Source organism: Trichosurus vulpecula, chromosome 6, assembly GCF_011100635.1.
Source record: "Trichosurus vulpecula isolate mTriVul1 chromosome 6, mTriVul1.pri, whole genome shotgun sequence".
NCBI lineage: Eukaryota > Metazoa > Chordata > Mammalia > Diprotodontia > Phalangeridae > Trichosurus > Trichosurus vulpecula.
The window spans coordinates 274,338,089-274,356,887 of NC_050578.1; the positions used below are offsets into that span (position 1 = coordinate 274,338,089).

The window sequence follows — 18,799 nt, forward strand, 5'->3', positions numbered from 1 at the left end:
ACCTTTTATTCTGCGGCCCCTAAAAGAGAAAGAAAGAGAAACTAGTATCAAAGTATTTAGAGCTGGAAGGAATATTAACGGATAAGGTCAGGTATCACTTCGTCTAAAAAAGATTTGGGAGAGAGAGAGAGAGAGAGAGAGAGAGAGAGAGAAGCAAGCAAGGAAGGAATCAGTGGATAGTAATGGTAAAGAGCACGGGCTTTGCACTCCAAAGGCCTGAGTTCAAGTCCTAGCCCTGACATTTTTGAGTTGGGTGGGCTTTGGCCAGGGCACCAGGTTCAGTGAAGAGGTGAAGCTCTCTGAAACTCAGTGTCCTCCCAAAATGGGGATAATAATGCCTGCTCTGCCTGCCTCATAGGGCTGGGGGGAGGTGCCAGGGAGCCCCTTCCCCTTCTTATGGGACCCTTGAATTGTTGTCTTTATATCTCCATCACGTAGCACAGTACCTGACACACAATAGGCCCTTTCTAGGACACTGTTGATTGATTGGTAGCTATTTTCTACATACTCACATGTGTAGATTTCACCTGCCCAGATAGAATGTACTCTCCTTAAGGGCAGGAGCTGGCTCACTGTGCTGCCAGTGTTTGCCCTCAGGGTAAGTGTAAGGACCAAGGCTCCTCACCCTTCAGGAAGATGTACCTTTGGGACACTGATCACACCGGGTCTATGGAGAACCCTGTGATACTTGCAGGGTGGCAAAGTGTCCCCACTCTCTCAGGCTGCCCGGGGCAGGGCCCACTCACCGACTCTCGACATCCTGGATGGTGTCTGGCAGTGGCAGGTTGAGGGTTTCAGGCAAAAGGAGAGAAATCAGGCCTGTAGTCACAGAAACACCTCCATAGATGAGCAGGGGCAGCAAAGGGTTGAATTGGCCCAGCAACCTCACTAGAGGTGCCAGGATAGAGCCCACACGTGCTGTCATCTGGACCCCGCCTACTGCAGTCATTCTGTGGAGGACAGAATGGCCAGGGGGGAGCAGGACAGGGCAGTATGGACAGCCCTGCTCAGCTCCAGTGAACATGGAAGAAGGAGGTGGCCGAGATGTTGCTCTGAGTGAGCACGTACTGCTTTTACGGGGTACCATCCCTTCCTTTGCTGCCTGCTCTAGGGAAGCCCTGGCACTCCTGAGGCATCAGCAGAGGTCCCTGAGTGTCAGAAGATGGGACAGAAGAGGTCTGGGAAGCTGATCTCCCTCCAGAAGCCCCAGCTGCAGGAGCAGACACAGAGAGGAGCTGTAGAAGGCCCTCCCACTTCCCCAGGGACATTCAAGGGTGCCAGGGTGGAGGAAGGCTGCAGGTGTGCAAATGGTGGAAGAAGCTGAAGGCTACTGCTCCTGTGGAATGAGAGTCATGAGGGAAGAGTGTGTTAACAGGTTGGGGTGGGGGGTGGGGAGCGTTTGGTCAGTTCAGGGAGAGAATGGCAAAGCCTTGTCATCACTATGGGATGTCTGTGTGTGCCCCCTCTCGTGCGTGCGTGCGTGCGTGTGCGTGTGTGTGTGTGTGTGTGTGTGTGTGTGTGTGTGTGTGTGTGTGAGAGAGAGAGAGAGAGAGAGAGAGAGAGAGAGAGAGAGCACCTCTGCAAAGGGCATTTATAGACCCTGGCATGGGCCTGGGACATGTCTCACTTCCTGGATGAGTCCACACAACATGAACAGAAGCGACAATAGCAAATTCAGGCAAGTTAATCCTGGCTGAACAGCAGCTGCCAGCCCTCCTGCCTCCCAGGTCCCCGCCCCACATCAGAAAGGTACAAGGCAGCCCTGGGCATTCGGGGCACTGGGCACAGATCCCAACATCTGCCAGGCGCTCACCTTTCCTTACCTGAGCACTGTGGGGATGAGCTCACTGCTGTACACAACAAGAGTGTTGTAGAAAGAGCCCAGGAAGCCGATCCCCAGGATGGCCAGGATCGTCCGCAGGATCTGCAGCTCTGTGGGAATGATGGGGAGTGAGGAAGGAAGGTGGGGGACGGGATGAGGGGAGGGCTGGGGGAGGGGGAAAATGTGATAGGGGAGAGGGAAGGGGGAGGGATGAAGAGGGGGTGGATGAAGGAGGGGTGCATAGTGAAAGGTAGGGGTGGGGGGTGTGATGGGGTAGGAAACGGAGAGGTGGGGCGGAGGGATGGGAGAGGCATGGGGGGAAGTGATGGAGAAGGGATGGGGGTGGGAAATACACCCAGCAGTGATCAAGTCCCCTTGCCTCAGACAGCGGCTCCTTCCCAGAAGAGAGAATATACAAAATATTCTGTATCTATGCATTGTATCTCCGTAGATGGTGTCTGATATAAAGTGTGTGTTTGCTTATGTGTGTCCGTGTTTTCCCTGAGAGAATATGCCCTCCTTGAGGGCAGGGACAGTCTCATCTATGGTTTGGTGTGCCTGGCACACAGTAGGGACTTCACAAATGCACGTTGATCAATAGGAGGCAGGGCAGAATTGAGAGTCCCAAGGCTGCGGTCCGAATTCCTCCTCTTCCACTTACTATCTGTGTGACCTTGGCTAATTCCTCTAACCTCTTTCGGCCTCAGTTTCCTTAACTGGAAAATAAAGGGGTTGGATTAAATGACCTCAAAGTTTCCTGTCCATTTTAAACCTATAATCTTCAGAGAGAGGCAGGGCAGCATCACGGTCTCCAAGTCAGGAATCCCCAGGCTTGAATTCCGCGGACCGAGCGAGATCGTATTTGTAAAACACTGCAAACCTTAGAGCCCTCTATAAATGCTAGCTGGCATTGTCACTATTATCCTCAGTTTTCTGGCCAGTAAAATGGGGTAACAAGAACACTTGTACCTGCCAGGGTTACTGTCGGGACCAAATGGAACGGGGTGTATAAAGCATTTTGCAAACTTTAAAGGGCTCCCTCCGTGCTGGTTGTTGGAGGCTGGCTCCATCATTCTCTGGTGAGGGAAGGTGGGGACGACGGGGGAGCTCACCTTGGCCAGTCATTCCCAGGGTCTCCTATATCAGAGGGCTGAGTTGGGGTCCTGCTTCCACCATACAGATGTTCTTGAGACCGGGCACTAAAACCACTGGACAATTCCTTGACACACTAATCTCCCAAAGGATTGGGGAACCTAGTCCTTGAGCACTGAAGAGCAGAGATGTGGGCTTTTGTGTTTTAAACAGCAGACTCTAACCTTGTAGAGGGCAGCAACTGTCTCATTTTTGTCTATATTTCCAGTATCTTGCTGAGTGCCAGGCACATACTAGGTTTTTACAAATGCCTGGTGAACTTAGCAAAGGGACCAAAAGGCCTCTGGTCATCGTGGACTCACCCTGGGGTATCAACGTGTTGGCAAGAATGCAAAGACCAGCCAGAATCAAAGAGCCTGCTTGCGCTATGCGCCGACCCAGGTGGTTCATGGCGAAGAAGGCACCCATCTTGTTTGGGATATCAATGGCCCCAAAGAGCACCTGGAGCAAGAAAATATTGCTCCCCAGGCTCTGCAGGTCTAGGGCAACTCCAAAGAAGGTGAAACCAAAGCAAAACCTTAGAGAAAGAGGCAGGAGGTGAAGGCCCTTCCCCTCTGCCCAACAGCGTTATTTGGGATCTTCTCCAGCTTCCTCCTCAGGGGCCAGCACATTCCCCACTGGAGATATTCAATGTTCTAAGGTTCCTCCCAGTTTCAGCTCTGATATTTCATGTACTAAGGTTCCTCACCTCCCACCACACTTCCAAATATGATTTTTTTCTGGTCTAAGGTCCTTCCCAGCTCTGACATTCTCTGTCCTCAGGTTCCCCCCACCCCCAAGCTCTGACGGTTGGTGATTCTGGTTTGCTTTAGTAGCAGCTGCTTCTACTTCCCAGAAGAGGCTCACCTGATGGGGTGATGCTAAGGACATTAGCTTCCTGAGCCAAGGGTCACTGGTGGGCCACAGTACTTACAGGTAGATAACCCTAGGGAAGCTGGGATAGCTTTGCCACCTCTCCTGCCAGGCTGGATGGGACTCAAGGGGGATGGGATGGTGGTAGGGGTTAGAGTGGACCTTCTTTCCTCCCCTCTTTACTGAACCAAACTCTGGATCCTCCTCTACTATGAAGCTGGGAATTGTTTCCTATGGTCTCCAAGCTGGGACTAGTTTGCCACAGGCAGAGGAACCCACCACACAGGGAGCATGCAACAAAACCGCTTGCACAGCTCAGGGGTTCGGAAGAGATCCAACACTGAGTGCTTGTTCTTAGTCACCATTAATTCTTCCTGCATGGTGGATATTACAATCTAGAAAGGGAGACACAAGGATGATGTCAGTCTCTGAAGCGAGAAAGAGCTGGGAGCCATAGTGACCCACATGTCCTAGAAGAAGCTCTATAATCATGGTTTCTCTCTGCCCATGACTGTCATTGGGACAGAACTTTCTCTAGAAATCTTTCTGGACTGTGGGCTTCCATGTCCTGATTTACTCTATTGACATTGTCATGGCCACTGGCATCCCTTGAGCCAGGGCTCAAGGAAAGGCCCCTGGCCTAGGAGTCAGAACAATAGGTTCTCTCACAACCTGCTTTGGGACCCTCCCTCGGTAGGTCCCTTAACTTCTCTGGACCTCAGTTTTTATCTGTAAAGTGGGAAACTAGATGAGCCCTTCTACTTCTAACAATCTATGATCAGATCCAGCTGGCTGTTACTCAATGGCCACTAGGATTTTGTGCATTGGCCACAGTATCTCCTACCCCTCTGTGGATTCCAGGGTCCCTTCCCCGCTGTCCTTCACTGCAGACAGGGTGGGAACTGACAGGCTTAGAGAGTCTGGAAGAATTGGGTTCAAATCCTACCTCCAATACTTACTGCCTATGTGACTCTGGGCAAATTGCCGCACCTGTATGGGCCTCACTTTCCTCATCTGTAAACTGAGGCAATCTGACAGATGACCTAACTCTCTGAGCCTATGATTCCTGGACACCAGGGGGCACACTGTGCAAAGAATGCAAAGTCCTACTTTTGGGGGAAATGATAAGAGAAGGTTGAGGAAGGGTTAGGAAATTGTTATGGATGAGCTGAGCTGAAGGCACACAGATTCTGGCTGTCCTGGGGTCCTAGCCCTACTGCCTCCGTGAGAAGGCCAGAGAGCACTGAATTTAGACCCAAGATGCTTGGGTTCCAATCCCAAATCCTACACCATCTGTGTTACTTAGGACAGGGAGGGTTAGGCTTAGCGTTAGCTGCCTAACTTGAGATGGCTAGATGGCTCGATGGATGGAGCGTTGGGCACAGAGTTAGGAAGACCTCAGCTCAAACCCAGCCTCAGACATTTAATAGCTGTACAATACTGGGCAAGTCACTTAATCTCTGTTTCTCTTTCTCCACTGGAGAAGGAAATGGTAAACCACTGCAGTATCACTTATAAACAAGTCTACAATCCATGGAGTCACTAATAGTTGGATACAACTGAACTACACCTAACCTTACCTGTCTCAGACTCAGTTTCCCCACATGTAGAATGAAGATAGCATAGCAGCCCTATCTCCCAGCATTGCTGTGAGGAAAGTGCTTTGTAAACCTAAAGACAGATGTGGTTGATGCTTGCAGCTGCTTCTGATTGTGGGCATCAGTTCTAGGAGAGACCTGAATAAAGACCATCTCCCTCTACAGAGAGTGGGCTCCAAGCTCAAATGCAAATGCCAAAGGGCTCTCAGGCTGCCTGAAAAGACATACAGCACCCAGGCTGAGGCTGCTGTCTGGCACTGTGAGCATCCTCCCTCCCAAACCACCATGTAGATATTTGTAGGTATTCTGAGCACTAAGGAGCTGCTCTCTCCCCTACAAAAAGGCAGATTCCGTAAGGGCAGAGACCGCTTTATCTGTTGTTTTTATGTCTCTAGGGCCTGGCGCAGAGCAGGCATCTTAAAAATGCATGTTGTTGGTCAACAAGCTGGAGCACGTCCAGAGGAGGCCTGCCAGAGTGTTTAAGGGGCTCGAGTCCATTAGGAGTCAATTGGGAGAAGGGGGGATATTTATGCCAGAGAAGAGAAGGTGTGGGGGGAAGTGATAGTGGTCATTGAATATCTGAAAGGTTTTCATGAGGAGGAGAAGTTTAACATTCACTTTGCACCAGAGACCAGAACTGGGAGCAAAGAGAGAAACTGAAGAGAGGCAAATTTGGGCTAGATAGAAGGAAAAACTTCCTGAGAATTAGGAATGTCTGCATTGGGAAGGGATTGGCTTGGAAGGTAATGGGTCCTTCCTCACCGAAGAGAGGTCTTTATGCAGAGTTAAGGGGACCTCTCATTTTATATGTGTGTGTATGTATGTATATGTGTATGTATATATCTGTATTGTGCATGTATATGTGGGTGTATACACATGTATCTGTCTATCTAAATCAGGAGTTATTTGAATCATATGACTTCTAAGGTCCCTTTACACTCTGAGATTTTGGGGGGAAACTGAGGCAGGAAGAGTTTTGCTCAATGTTTCACAGCCCATCTCCTCACTCCAAATCTCCTCTTTCCTGATCCAACAGGAGCCTAGTGGTTCAAGGCAGAGTGTTGCCCCTGCCAACCCTGCCCCAGGCTGCCTCATGGACAGGAAAAGGAGTCACTGGGCTATGTCCAACACTCTTCCTCAGTTCTCTAAAGCAGCTGAACTTTTCTTCTTACCTCGATGGTCAAGGTGTCTCTAGCATCCTTCTTCCCATTCATTCCTGCAACTTTCTTGAGTGCATGGAGCCCACGATCTATTTTGCCTGTGATGATGAGCCAACGGGCAGACTCTGCCAGCCACCTGTTTAACACAGAGGACCCACCTGCCCTGCTGATTCTGAAGGAGAGAACCACATGGCCCTCCCCCCATCCTGGAATCTGGCCTCCTTCCTGGCTTATGTATTCTCTGAGCAAACCACCTCAGCAGATACTAGCAAAGCATCCTGGTTGTGCCAGATGGGATGGAGAGACAATGAGAAATGGCAGAAAGGGCCTTGGCCTGGGGATCTGGTGAATGGGTTCTAGGCTCAGCTCTGCCACTGCCTTCAAGACAGGCTCTGGGCCTCCATTTCCCCCCTACAAGATAGCATGCATCTCTCCTAGGTATTCTAACTGATTGATGGCAAAATGACAGCCGATTTTGGGTGTAGTAGGAAGACAATATAGAGAGCAATGCTGGCCTTCAGGGGGTGGCAGTGGCCAGCCTTACTAACTTACTCCTAGTGAGAGGAATTCCTCACTCATGTCACCTTAGCCATAAGGAATCTATCCCAAGTGGAGCCCCCAATGGCACTGACCATGAAGACAGAAAGAAGAAGAAGAAGGGCACGGACAAGGTAATCTGGAGGATGCCCCAATCTCGGATGGTATATGCGACGCCTGAGAGAAAGGCCATGCCAAAGCTAAACCCAAGAGAATTTATGGTCATCACTGTGGCTGCGGCCTGGGTTTTTGTCCACTCCATCACTGAAAGGAAACCCAGACACAAGAATGACTTCATTCACTCGTTAATTCAATGATCCAGCCATCATTTCACCTGCTCAGTCATTTATCTACTCAATTCCATTTACTTTGACAAATGTATGCAGAAACCACTGGGTGCAATCAGGCAGAAATGGAACCCATCTTTATCTTCAAGGAATTCATATTCTCTTGGTGAATGGGGGTTAAAATGTTTACCCAGGGAGTAAATATGAAGTGTATCCAACATCCTTTGAAGAGGGAGAGAGTGCTTATAATGGGGATGAGGGATATATAGAAGGTGGCTCCTGAAGTAGATCCAGAACAGAGTCACAAGGTGGAGTCAGTGTGATCCACTCAGTTCCCACAAGTCCCTTCCTAAGACTAAGGAGATTGGTGGAAACCAGGTTGTGAATGGTTTTTTTTGTTTGTTTGTTCGTTTTTTGGGTAGAGGAAGGCATTTATTACTCTCCTCCTCCAGAGAGCGGGTGCAGTGCTCACTGGAACACTCACACTGATACAGCTTCAGGAGAAGGAGTAACCATTCCCTCCACTCCTGTTAGAGTTACAGTTAGTTTACAATCTTTATTTTTACATAGTTTTCCTAGGTTATACAGTTTATATAGGCAGGATAATAAGGATATAGAAGCAAAAGTGAATTTAATTAGATTTTCCTTGTCTTAGTTTAAGATTAAACTACATTCCTTTACTTCCCCTACTTTCCCTCTTTAACATATGCAAATTATGTAAATCAGTAGGCCTGGATTCTTGACCAAGATCAGACCCTATATAAGCTTGAACTGGTTCAAGGGGTTTGGCCTCTCTAATTCTGCTGACTGCCTTCTCAAAAAGCATGCACATGAGTACAAGCCTCTGACCTTTCACCTGACAGACATTGAGGCCTGGTTTCTGCTAAAGCTGGGGTGGAGAGGGGGGGAAGTACACCTTTAGTTCTGTGGAAACAAAATTCCTCCTCACATTTCTTACAATTTCCCCCTCTTCTTTTATGTGAATGGTTTTAAATGAAAACCAGAGGCATTTGTATTTTTTCACAGAGGCAGCAGAGAAGATTTTCAAGCATAGGGAATAGATTGGTCAAACCTGTGCATTTTGGGAATATCACTGGCAGCTGTGGAGTGGGAAATGGTAAAGACAGCTGCATCAATTAGAACTCCTTTTCGATAGTCCAGGTGAGAGGCGACAAGGACCGGAACGAGGGTGGTGGCCATAAAGAGTGAAGAGTGGAAAGAATGAGACCTTGGGCAGGGGAGGTGGCTATGTGGAGCCAAGGGACAAGAAATAGATATGGGAGCTGAGGGAGAAAGGGGAGCAATGACTGAACTTGCACACCTCAGAGAGTAGGATGCAGGGACCTGCAAGAGAAGTGAGGGAATTCTGGAGAAAGGGACACTTTGGGGGGGGGAGATAATGAGTTGTATTTTGGATATGCCTCTGGAATATCCAGGGGGAGCTGTCCAGCAGGAAGCTGTTGACATGGGACCGGAGTTCAGGAGAGAGGTTAGGACTGAATATATAGATGTGGGAGCTGCCTGCATGGAGGATAGGGAAGGGCTTTAGGCAACATCTGTAGTTATTGGATAACAATAGTGAGCAGTTAGATAGCATTTTGAAGTTTACAAAGTACTGAGATGACATATTGTACATATGTTATCTCATTTGATCCCCACAACAACCATGGGAAGGTTGTTATCCCTATTTTACATATGAGGAAACTGAGGCAGACAGAAGTTAAGTGACTTGCCCAGGGTTACACAGCTAGTGTCTGAACTCAGGTCTTCCTAACTCCAGGTCCACAGCTCTATCCACTGCACCACCTAGCTGCCTCAGGAAATGAAAGAGGAGGGAGATCTAGTAAGGAAACTAAGGAATAATCAAATACATAGGAGGATAACCAAGACAGGATGCAGTGTGTGTGGGGGTAGGGGGTGGATATGGTATGGAAAGTGCTAAACACTTCAGAGAGATCAAGAAGAAGGAGAACTGAGAAAAGGCCATTCACTATGAACAATCCAGAAATCATTGACCATCTTGGAAAGAGTCGTTTCCATCAAGTGATAGGGTCATAGGCCATAGTGCAAAGAGCTGAAGGGAGTGAGAAGGGAGGAAACAGAGAAATCAGGAGAAGAAAGCCCTTTCTTGGAGTTTGACTCCAAGTGAAAGGGAGGAGAACGTAGGATGATAACTGGGGGAGATGGCAGGGTCCAAGAATGGTGAGGGTTTTTTAAGAATAAGGAAAGTATGGGCACATTTATTGGTTGTGGAGAAGTCAGTGGATAAGGATAGATTAAAGATGAGAGGAAGAAAAGAACGATTGAGCACTCAAGGTCCTAGATGAGATGAAAGTAGATGGAATCAAGAGCCCAAGTGAGGAGTTAACTTTGTAAAGGAAAGGGCTCACTTCTTCATCAGAAACTAGAGCAAAGGAAGGGGAAATGGGGAATAATTAAGAGGGGCTTTGAGACATGGAATGGGAGAGAAGAGGAAGCAAAGGACAGATGGCTTCTATTTTCTCAGTAGAATAGGAGTCAAGGTTCTCTGGGGAGAGGAAGTGGGAAAGCCAAGAGGGGAGACAGGGAAGGGTTTAGAAGTGTATCCATGGAGAGCAGGATAAAGAGTCAGTCATAGAAAAATAAAAGCATTGTCATGCAACAGTGAAGTCTCAGTTGAAATTATATATCATAAATTTGTACTGAATAAAGTCAACATGAACGAATGGCTTTGTCTTCTAGTGGTCAGCAGTATGTAATCCATACTGCTATGTCTATAAATTGATCCCCCCATCCATTCACCCATCTATCTACCCATCTATGAATCTATTCTTCCATCCATCATTATATCCACTCATTCATTAATTCATCCCACTATCCGTTCATCCATCCATTCACTCATCCACCCATCCATCCATCCATTCAGTCTTCCATACCGTCCTCATGCAAGCATCCCTTTCGTCTTTCAATAATTCAAACTTATTAAGCACCTACTATGTGCATGGCCTTCTGCTAGATACTGAGCAAAATTAATCTACATACAAACCCTGCCTTCAAGCAGACTAAAGTTCAGTAGGGGAGATGAGACGCAGACACAGAAAAATGATGCAGATTAGAACATCTAAGTATACGAGGTTCCAAATGAGACTAGGTGGAAAGCTAGCGTCTACTTGGAGATGGAGTACAGATCTTACAGAAATCTGCAGAAGAGATGACATTTGAATTGTACCATGCAGGGTGAGAAGGATGCCAACCTCACTTCAGTGGTTATGGGGTCTTGGTCTGACGGGCGGTCTCAAGGCATGATTTCAGGGTTTCAGACAGGTCCATGACACCATACTTACTGAGTATCCCACTGTTCATCATGACGCCAGCCACAGCAAGGGCTGATAGGAAACGGAGGCAGCAGTAAAGGGAGAAGTTGGGGACAAAAGCACAACAGGTGCCAGTGATGGCCAAGTGCAGGTAACAGCAGCTCAGGACCAGCATCCGCCCAAACCTGTGATACAGGAAGTGAATCTAGGGCAATTTGGTGGGACAAAGATGTCATGGTGCAGGGACAGGTGGGCGGGGGTCCCCCAAGATCTCTGTCCCCAGTTCTGAGGAATCTGTATGGAGCTGGAGAGTGAGAGCAGCTTAAATCAGAAAACACTCACCTGTCAGAGACAGGGCCACAGATAAGAGCTCCAATCATAATGCCTGCCATGAATATGGATTGAGCCATGGGCCTCAAGAACTGCCAGTCACACACCATATCCCACTGTATCAGAAGGGAAGCGAACAGCAGAGGTTGAGAGAAGCTACTTCACAGACTGTCAGGGCTGGGAGGGGGCTCGGAACATGGAATATCAGGACTGACAAGGCCCTTAGAACCAGGGATGTCAGTGGGAGAGACCATCTCGTTTCATATACTTGAAGAGTGAGCCCCAGCAAAGGAAGTGCTTCCCCAAGCTCACACAGATCCTTAGTGGCAGTGCTGGCACTTGAACCCAAGGTTTTGTCCTCTTTATTCCCTCTATATTAAGTGTAGAAGGGGGCAGGAGAGATGTGATGGGAAGGAAATATTTTCAGTCCTAAAGAAGCCATGTGGAACAGGCTCAGCTATGTGAGTGTTGGGTGAATCTCCAAAGAAATACCCATGGAGATGGGGAAGGGAGAGGGGAGTTAGAGGGAGGGAGCCTCTGACCTCAGACACAATGGTGGAGGTGAAGTCGCTGCGGTCATAGATCCAACCATCCAGGCAAGGCTCTGTATCTGTCTCACTGGCATTTGGGACTGATGCATTGAGTTCCAACAGCTGCCACTGTGGATGGAGGTAGCGACGGCAACTCTCTGGCTTCTGGTGTTTGTCCAGGGGGATGAAGACCCTCAGGAGGGCATCAGGACCCAGGCCTCTGGTGATATTGAGGGAGGCAGTGGCATTGTCCAGCAAGGGGAGCCTGCAGCGATGGTTGGGAATAGCTGCAGTGAAGTTGTCAAGAAGGCTGTGAGGGGTGACAAATATGATAGCTATGACCAGAGAGATAATCTGAAAGATCTGAAACCTCCCCAAGCTGCCAACGTGTTCCAGGAGCTCCGCAAAGCCCATGGGGGCCCAGCTCAGCTCCAAGAAGCAAAGGTGGTGTAGACAATAGAAAGAGCTCTGGATGCAGGGTGAGAGGCTGTGAGTTCCGTCTTAGCTCTGCACCTCACTATCTGTGTGGCCTTGGGCAAGTCATTCCTTCTATATACCTGTAAAAGAAGGGGGAGACAGTAGATGATGAGCTCTAAATCTTACCAAGGTATCATTGGTTAGTATGGACGTGGACCCTTGTTCCCTCCTGATGTAGATGCTCATGGCCACCACATACTAACCTTGAGTTGAGATTGGACTTCAGTTCATCTAGGGGAACTCTTCCAGGGTGGGGAACAAGACTCTCTCAGAAGTTCTGTTTACCTGGGTCAGGTGCTCTCTGGGTCCTGCTCCGTGAGGATCCTGGCAGTTTCTGGCTCAAACCAAGAGAGAGCCAGGCTGGAAGAAATGATGAACTTCAGAATGCAAGAGAAAGCTAAGATCCAAGGAGAAGACACTTTGCCAAACTGCCTCTGTGTCCCAGATCACCCTGTTACTAAATTACATTGGTGGAATAGTTAACCTTGGGGTTAACTAACCCTGGCACAGGCCATGATGTAAATGAACATTTCACCCACAGCCTTTCAGGTACCTATTAGTTGTGAGGTGGGCATCTGCCTGAAGGCATGGCAATCCAGAACAGTCTTCTGTAATCTGATCCTGTGTCCCATGACCCTTGGGGTCTTAGAGCTCTTTTTCATTGCCTAGCTCCAATTCTTCTTGCTGCAATTAAAGTCATTTTCTTCTTATATTACTTTTGGCACTGTGGGAAAAGAATGGAACTTGGAGGTTGAAGACCTGGATTTGAATCCTGGTACCTACCACTATTTGTGACACCTTGGACAAGTCATTTTCCCAACTGGACCTCAGTTTCCTCATAGAGAAAAATGAGGTTCTTGGCATTATGTGTGTGTGTGTCATGGTCCCCTGTGGCTTCTCAATATCATGATTTTAAATAGCTGAGGGAAATGCTAATGGGGAAAATTAAGGTGGCATTTTTTCCTACCCAAGTCTATCGACCTTCTGAGGAACCCAAGTGAAGGGGCCCTGGGTTAGATCTTCTCTAAGGCTCACTACAGGTCTGATCCCTGTGATCCAAAGAACCACAACTCTGCCATTTACCAGCCATGTGACACTCCAGCTCTCAGCTTTAGCTCCCTTCCTTGAGGACAAAAAATTCCCTGAATGAGCCAAGGTGTGCAAACACACTTTGTATCCATGAAGTGGGGTGCTTTTGGTTTTAAGAAGCACTTTACATTGGTTAACCCAACTGATACAACAGCCCTGCGAGTTAGGTGTGATTGTCACTCCCTTTTTACAGATGAGGAAACTGAGGCACAGAGAAATTAAGCAACAGGTCAGTGTCTGAATTGGGATTTGAATTCAGGTCTTCCTGACTCCAAGTACCACACTCCGGCCCGTGCACCAAGCTAGAGAGAGTGTCACCATCAGGGAAATGCCAGGGGGCCTCTTTGGCTGGCATGTAGATTGCACAAGGAGAAGTGAATATGTCTAGAAAGAAAGTCAGATTGTGATGGATTTTAACTGCCAAACAGAAGTATTTTACCCTAAAGCACAGAGTCACAACTGGAAAGTTCTGAACAAGGGAATGACATGGTCTGACCTATACCCTAAGAACATTGGCTGTGGAGGATGTATCAGAGAGAGGGAGAGCCCTGAGGCAGAGAGACCAATTAGGAGGCTGCTGGGGATGTGGAGGTGATGAGGCTCTTAACTAGGGATGTGACTGTGAATAGAGACAAAGGGGCTGATGTGAGAGTTGCTTATAGCATTCTGCCTTTTGTCTGAATGAATGAAAAGTCATTTGTTAAGTACCTACTATGTGGTGATCCTGTGCTAAGGGCTAGAGATGCAAATATAAGGATACAAAAATGATTCTTGCCCTCAGGAGCTCACATTCTAACAGGGTCCCTACTGGCCAGGGATGAGAAACTTTGATCCAGGAAATTACAGGGTGAGAGGGGGCCCTAAATGAGTAGGTTGACACATTCCATCCAGGAACAATGCTAGTGTCTGGATCGTGGTTCATGATTCTAGAACTTTGGAGGATGGGGGAAGGGAAGGGCACAGGGAGGATGTGAGATGCCAGCCAGAAGGTTGTGGAGGAGGTGACCAGAGAGCAAGGAGGGAAGGGAAGCAAGGCTGGGACTTTCCTGAAACACAGCTCCATAAAGGCAATCACCTCTTATGGTTCAGTGCTCTAGGGCACAAGTCCTTCCTGGGCATGGAGTCAGGTATGGGATGCTGTGGGAGGTGGCCAGAGATGAGGGTGTGATTTATCTGCTGCAGGTCACACTCTCTCCAGCTCTCACCACCAGGCAGCCTTTCCTGATACATCACTTTCCTCTACAAAGCACTTTACATATACAGTCTTTCATCTAGTCCTCACAAGGACACTGTGAGGCTCATCGTCAGTGTGTTACAGTTATTCCCTTTTAGCAGATGAGAAAACTGAGACCCAGACAAGGGAAGTGACTTGCCCAGGGTCATATAACTAAGCAAATAAAAGGGGGGTTAAGACTTGAGAATCCCAGTTGCCTTCCAAGTCCCGAGCTCTTTCCATTATGCTACACTGCCCTTCTGAGACATTCATTATCTGTTTCACTCAAGGATTCTGTAAGTCTGATCTCACAGACTGGATTGGAAACTCTGCCTTTAAGGATCTGACAGTGGAGCTGGGGAGACTATGTGAACACATAGAGAGATAGCGACATGAGGTTATCATAGCAGGAGGAATCAGGAAGGGCTTCACAGAGGAGGGGATGCTTGAGCTGAGCCTTGAGGAAAGCCAGGGATTGTAAGAGACAGAGGTGAGGAAGGAGAGCATTCCAGGCCTGGGCACAGAGATGGGATCTGAGCCTGAACTTAATCCCTCCTATGAGATCCCCAACAAATCTGTGAGATTCCCAACCATCGTGAAGACCCTCAGCCATGTGAAGTCACCACACTCTCTCTGGAGCCACCCATTCCACTTTGGGGAACTTAAATTGCTGGGGGGTGGAATGTTTTTTCACTGAACATAAATTTTTAACAAGCCCCCATTGCTCCTGGATCTGACCTCTGGGGCCATGTCTAATTCTTTCTCCACAGACTTTCAGATCGTTGGAAACAGCTCTCCAGTTCCCCTGAGCCTTCTCTTCTCCAATCTAAAAATCCTCAGTTTCTTGAGCCACATTTTGTAGAGTAAGGTCTCTAGGCTAGGTCTCTAGGTTGGCCTGAATCTAGTTGGATAAATGCTTGTTGAGTTGAATTATGCAATTTTAACAATTCCTCCATTGCCAAAGTTCCTATGGGAATAGTTGACTTCTCCATTTTTTGAGCCTGAGAAAAAGGGGGTTAGAGAAAAATCCTTACTGCTTAGTGACTCAGCATCCTGGAGGGACCCTGGGATGTTACTCTTTAATGGGGACACCAAACCTGGCTATATTCCCTCAGTGTCAGAGTCCACTCTTCTCCTAATGTTGCCCTCAGCAATTCAGACATTTTCTAGTTACTCAACCAGTCTTGACTGTGCTGTAGTCTAGTCACACTCACTCCCTTCCCAAGAGGAAAGAGGGGAAACACAGAGATGAAAATATCTGAAGCCTAGTGAGTCTGTTGAACATTGAGCCAACACCAAAGGAATTGGGGCATCCCTTGTGTCTATCCTCATCTGAATTACTCATGACTGGTGCTTGGGATTGGGAGTGATTGGGCTTTGCTTACCACAGACCGATGCATTTTTGAAGGTTTCCAGATCCCTCTGCTCTCCTGAGTGTAAGACGTTGCATACCCTAATCTCTGTGTGCCCCTTGGACTCAGCAGGTCATGTTCTGAACAGAACCAGAACCATCATTGGGCCCCCAGTCAACTGACATCTGGGTATATGTATCCTCACTTTCCTTTGTCTGCTTAATCCATACACAATAAATACAAGAAATCCTGTAATTAGATGAACAAAGTCTCAGACAGTCCAAGTGCCTTGAAATCCTGGACTATGCTGGTGGAACCCTTTCCTTCTGGTTCAATTTGTTCCATTTCACAAACACACATACATCTTCCCCACTCTTGCCACACCTACTGTGCCATTAGATCATTTGAGGTAGGGACCATGGCTAGCTCCTTCATATATTTATTTCACTATGAGCATTGCAGTAATTGGGTGAAATGGACAGAGATACATTCACTCAATCATCTAACAAACGTTTGGTGAAGGAACAGAAAAGGCTGGGAGTGATGGATGCAGAGAGGGCAGTAGGGCTGGCTCTTTATGAAGTCTCACCAACATTTTAAAAGGAATGGTTGTTTCTGAGACCAGGGAAACCTGCAGACAGGTAAGACTGCACAGAAGGACGTTGGTGTTAAGCTATCCTGAAGCTCCTTAAGACATGGACCAACCTCTTTCCTTCCCAAGTCCTGTAGTATGGAGGGGAGTGCTGATTGATTACTGACCAGCCTGGGGCAGGAACATGAAGGAGTATGTCATTGACATAGAGAGAGCCTTGCCAGCATGTCTGCAACACTTGGGGTGGGGGTTAAGGGAAGCCGAGCAAAAGGAGAGGACAACAAACATCTGTCACCTGCCTACTATCTTGTCAAGGAAATCCAGCATGTGTGCCATCTTTGATGGGTCAACAAGTACTTAGTAAGCTCCTACTCTGCGCCAAACACTGTATCTACTGTGGTTGAGCTGCTTAGGCTGACCAGACATTTCATAGTTCCCATATTGAATTCTTCTCTATATTTACCCCAAGTTAACTGCCTTCCCCCAACCTCAGAATGTCCTTTTTCCCATTTAACAATCTGGCTGTGCTAGGGTAAGGAAAACAGAGCCTGTCTATACTCCATTCATTCCATAGACACTGACTCTAAGCTGTCAGGTCTCGCTTCACCAAAGGGACTTTGTTCTGCTCACTCCATCGAAAAGTTATTTCCTATTACAATTTAACAGTTGTTTTAACTAGCCAGGTCACAATGAAAATCACTCAGATAGTTGGAGCCCTGACCTGCTGACTGTCACATTTGTGAATATTCACTTTTGAAGGATGGCTACATTTTTAAAATGCTGTGTCATCATGATGCTCTCTCCCTACAATTAATTAATGCATTTCCCCATCCCAATGGTATTCTTGTTTTGTCTTGCCTCTTCCAGGAAGTCTTCAATGATTGCACCAGCCCATACTGATTTCCTTTTCCTTTGAACTGTGTCTCACCCATCTGGGCATAGTGATTTTTACTGAGAAACCACCTCACATCTCTGTTCAGAAACCTTGTCATGCTCTATTTATGCTCTATTATTCCCCAGTTGATAAAGTCATAGGATTTGAACAGGGGGTTTTCAGAGGAAATCAAAGCTATCCATAGACACATGGAAAAATGTTCTCAATCACTATTGATTAGAAGTACACAAATTAAAATAACTCTGAGGTTCCACTTCACACCTATTAGATTGGCTAACACATAAAAAGGGAAAATGAGAAGTGCTGGAGGGGCTGTGGAAAAATAGGGACACGGATGCACTTCTGGTGGTATATGGACTGGTCTGACCATTGTGGAGTGATTTGAAAGTAAATGACAAGCTCAAAGTCGTGGCTCCAGCCCTTCATTAGAGTAGGTCCACCTCTCATTATAATATTCATTCTCTCTCATTACTTGTTAACCAATCAGAGTGAGGAACACTCTCTCCTCCAAGGGCATATAAGAGTTGAGGGAGTCCTATAATTGGCCTTTGGCATTTGAGAGCATTACTGACTCCTTTTATTAATAATATGCTAGCATTATTGATAAAATGATTAATTACCCAGAAGCTATGTCTCTCAGTCTTTTTAAATGTCACAGCCTGGAACCCCAGAATTCCCTCTCTCCAAGGAGAGCAGTGGTCAGGCTCTGGCTCTGACTTCTTGCTTCCCCTCCCAGCAGAACTGAAGTCTCCTTTGGAGGTGAGTAGGGGAGGAGACCCTAGAGATACATATTGTGCTCCCTGAGGGGCAAATCATACACAGCACCCCATAGGACATAAGGGAGCTGAGGTACAGGACAGTGACATGATACGTCCAAGACACCACACAGAGAGGAAGTCAGAGAAAACTTCCACCCCATCCCTCCCTGATGCTCAGCCCAAGCCCTCGAATTACATCATGCTGTCTATGAAATCTGGCTTTTCTTATTAAGGGAATGTGTGTCCACTTGCTGGAGGATTTGGTCAACGTTGACACTGAGGATGTGGTGTGCCAGGATCCATGCTCAGCCTTCTCTCTCTGTCCAGTTGTCCCTCCAAGTCCCATGCTCCCAGCTTGAGGAGCTGGGGCCAAGACCCGCGGAACCCTGACAAGTCAGATGGCTTCCTCTGTCTCTGCCTCAATGTTTTTATCCATAAAATGGGAGGGGGAGGTGGTGGCCTGGATGACTTCGGAAATCCCCTCTGGCTTTCAATCTTCAGTGAGAGTTTCCTCACTGTGTCTGTACACCAATAAAATCAGAGGTCTGGACAAGAACAGGAACAAACTGAAGCATTGATATTAATCAACCAGCCAGCCACCAAGCATTTCTTAAGCACAAAGGACACAAAGACAAAAGTAAAAATAGTCTTTGCCCTCACCATTAATAACACTGCTCCAACGGGATCCTGGGAGTCAAGTTTCAACTTGGGATGCTTTGAAACCTTTGATAGGGTGTTTGTAATAAGAACAAAAGCAAAGACAATGATAATTATTAATAACAACAGTCATTATTATCTTTAACTAACCTAGAACCAAGTCACCTAGGGAAAGGATTGTTGTTCAGCTGCGTCTGATTCTTTG

At 47.4% G+C, this 18,799-nt stretch overlaps 1 protein-coding gene across 1 annotated transcript; it reads right to left on the reverse strand.

Moving 5' to 3' along the window:
• Positions 1–742: 742 nt before the first annotated feature.
• Positions 743–12,424, reverse strand: LOC118854476 (solute carrier family 22 member 12-like). The gene is made up of 10 exons (XM_036764841.1): positions 12,242–12,424; positions 11,574–12,118; positions 11,044–11,147; positions 10,732–10,886; positions 7,217–7,385; positions 6,597–6,720; positions 4,106–4,221; positions 3,277–3,491; positions 1,824–1,932; positions 743–950 (listed from the first exon to the last, which is right to left on the reverse strand). Exons 2-10 carry the CDS (start codon positions 11,973–11,975, stop codon positions 743–745), a joined length of 1,602 nt encoding a protein of 533 aa, XP_036620736.1. The 5' UTR covers positions 11,976–12,118; positions 12,242–12,424.
• Positions 12,425–18,799: the final 6,375 nt, after the last annotated feature.

Bases quoted from the DNA above. Each gene is read 5' to 3' on its own strand.
- LOC118854476 (XM_036764841.1), bottom strand. From the start codon at position 11,975: ATGGGCTTTGCGGAGCTCCTGGAACACGTTGGCAGCTTGGGGAGGTTT. The intron at 7,386-10,731 runs GTAAGTATGGTG...GTTTCCTTTCAG, and splicing joins GATGAACAGTGGGATACTCA to TGATGGAGTGGACAAAAACC. The intron at 951-1,823 runs GTAAGGAAAGGT...TGTCCTCCACAG, and splicing joins CTCATCCCCACAGTGCTCAG to AATGACTGCAGTAGGCGGGG.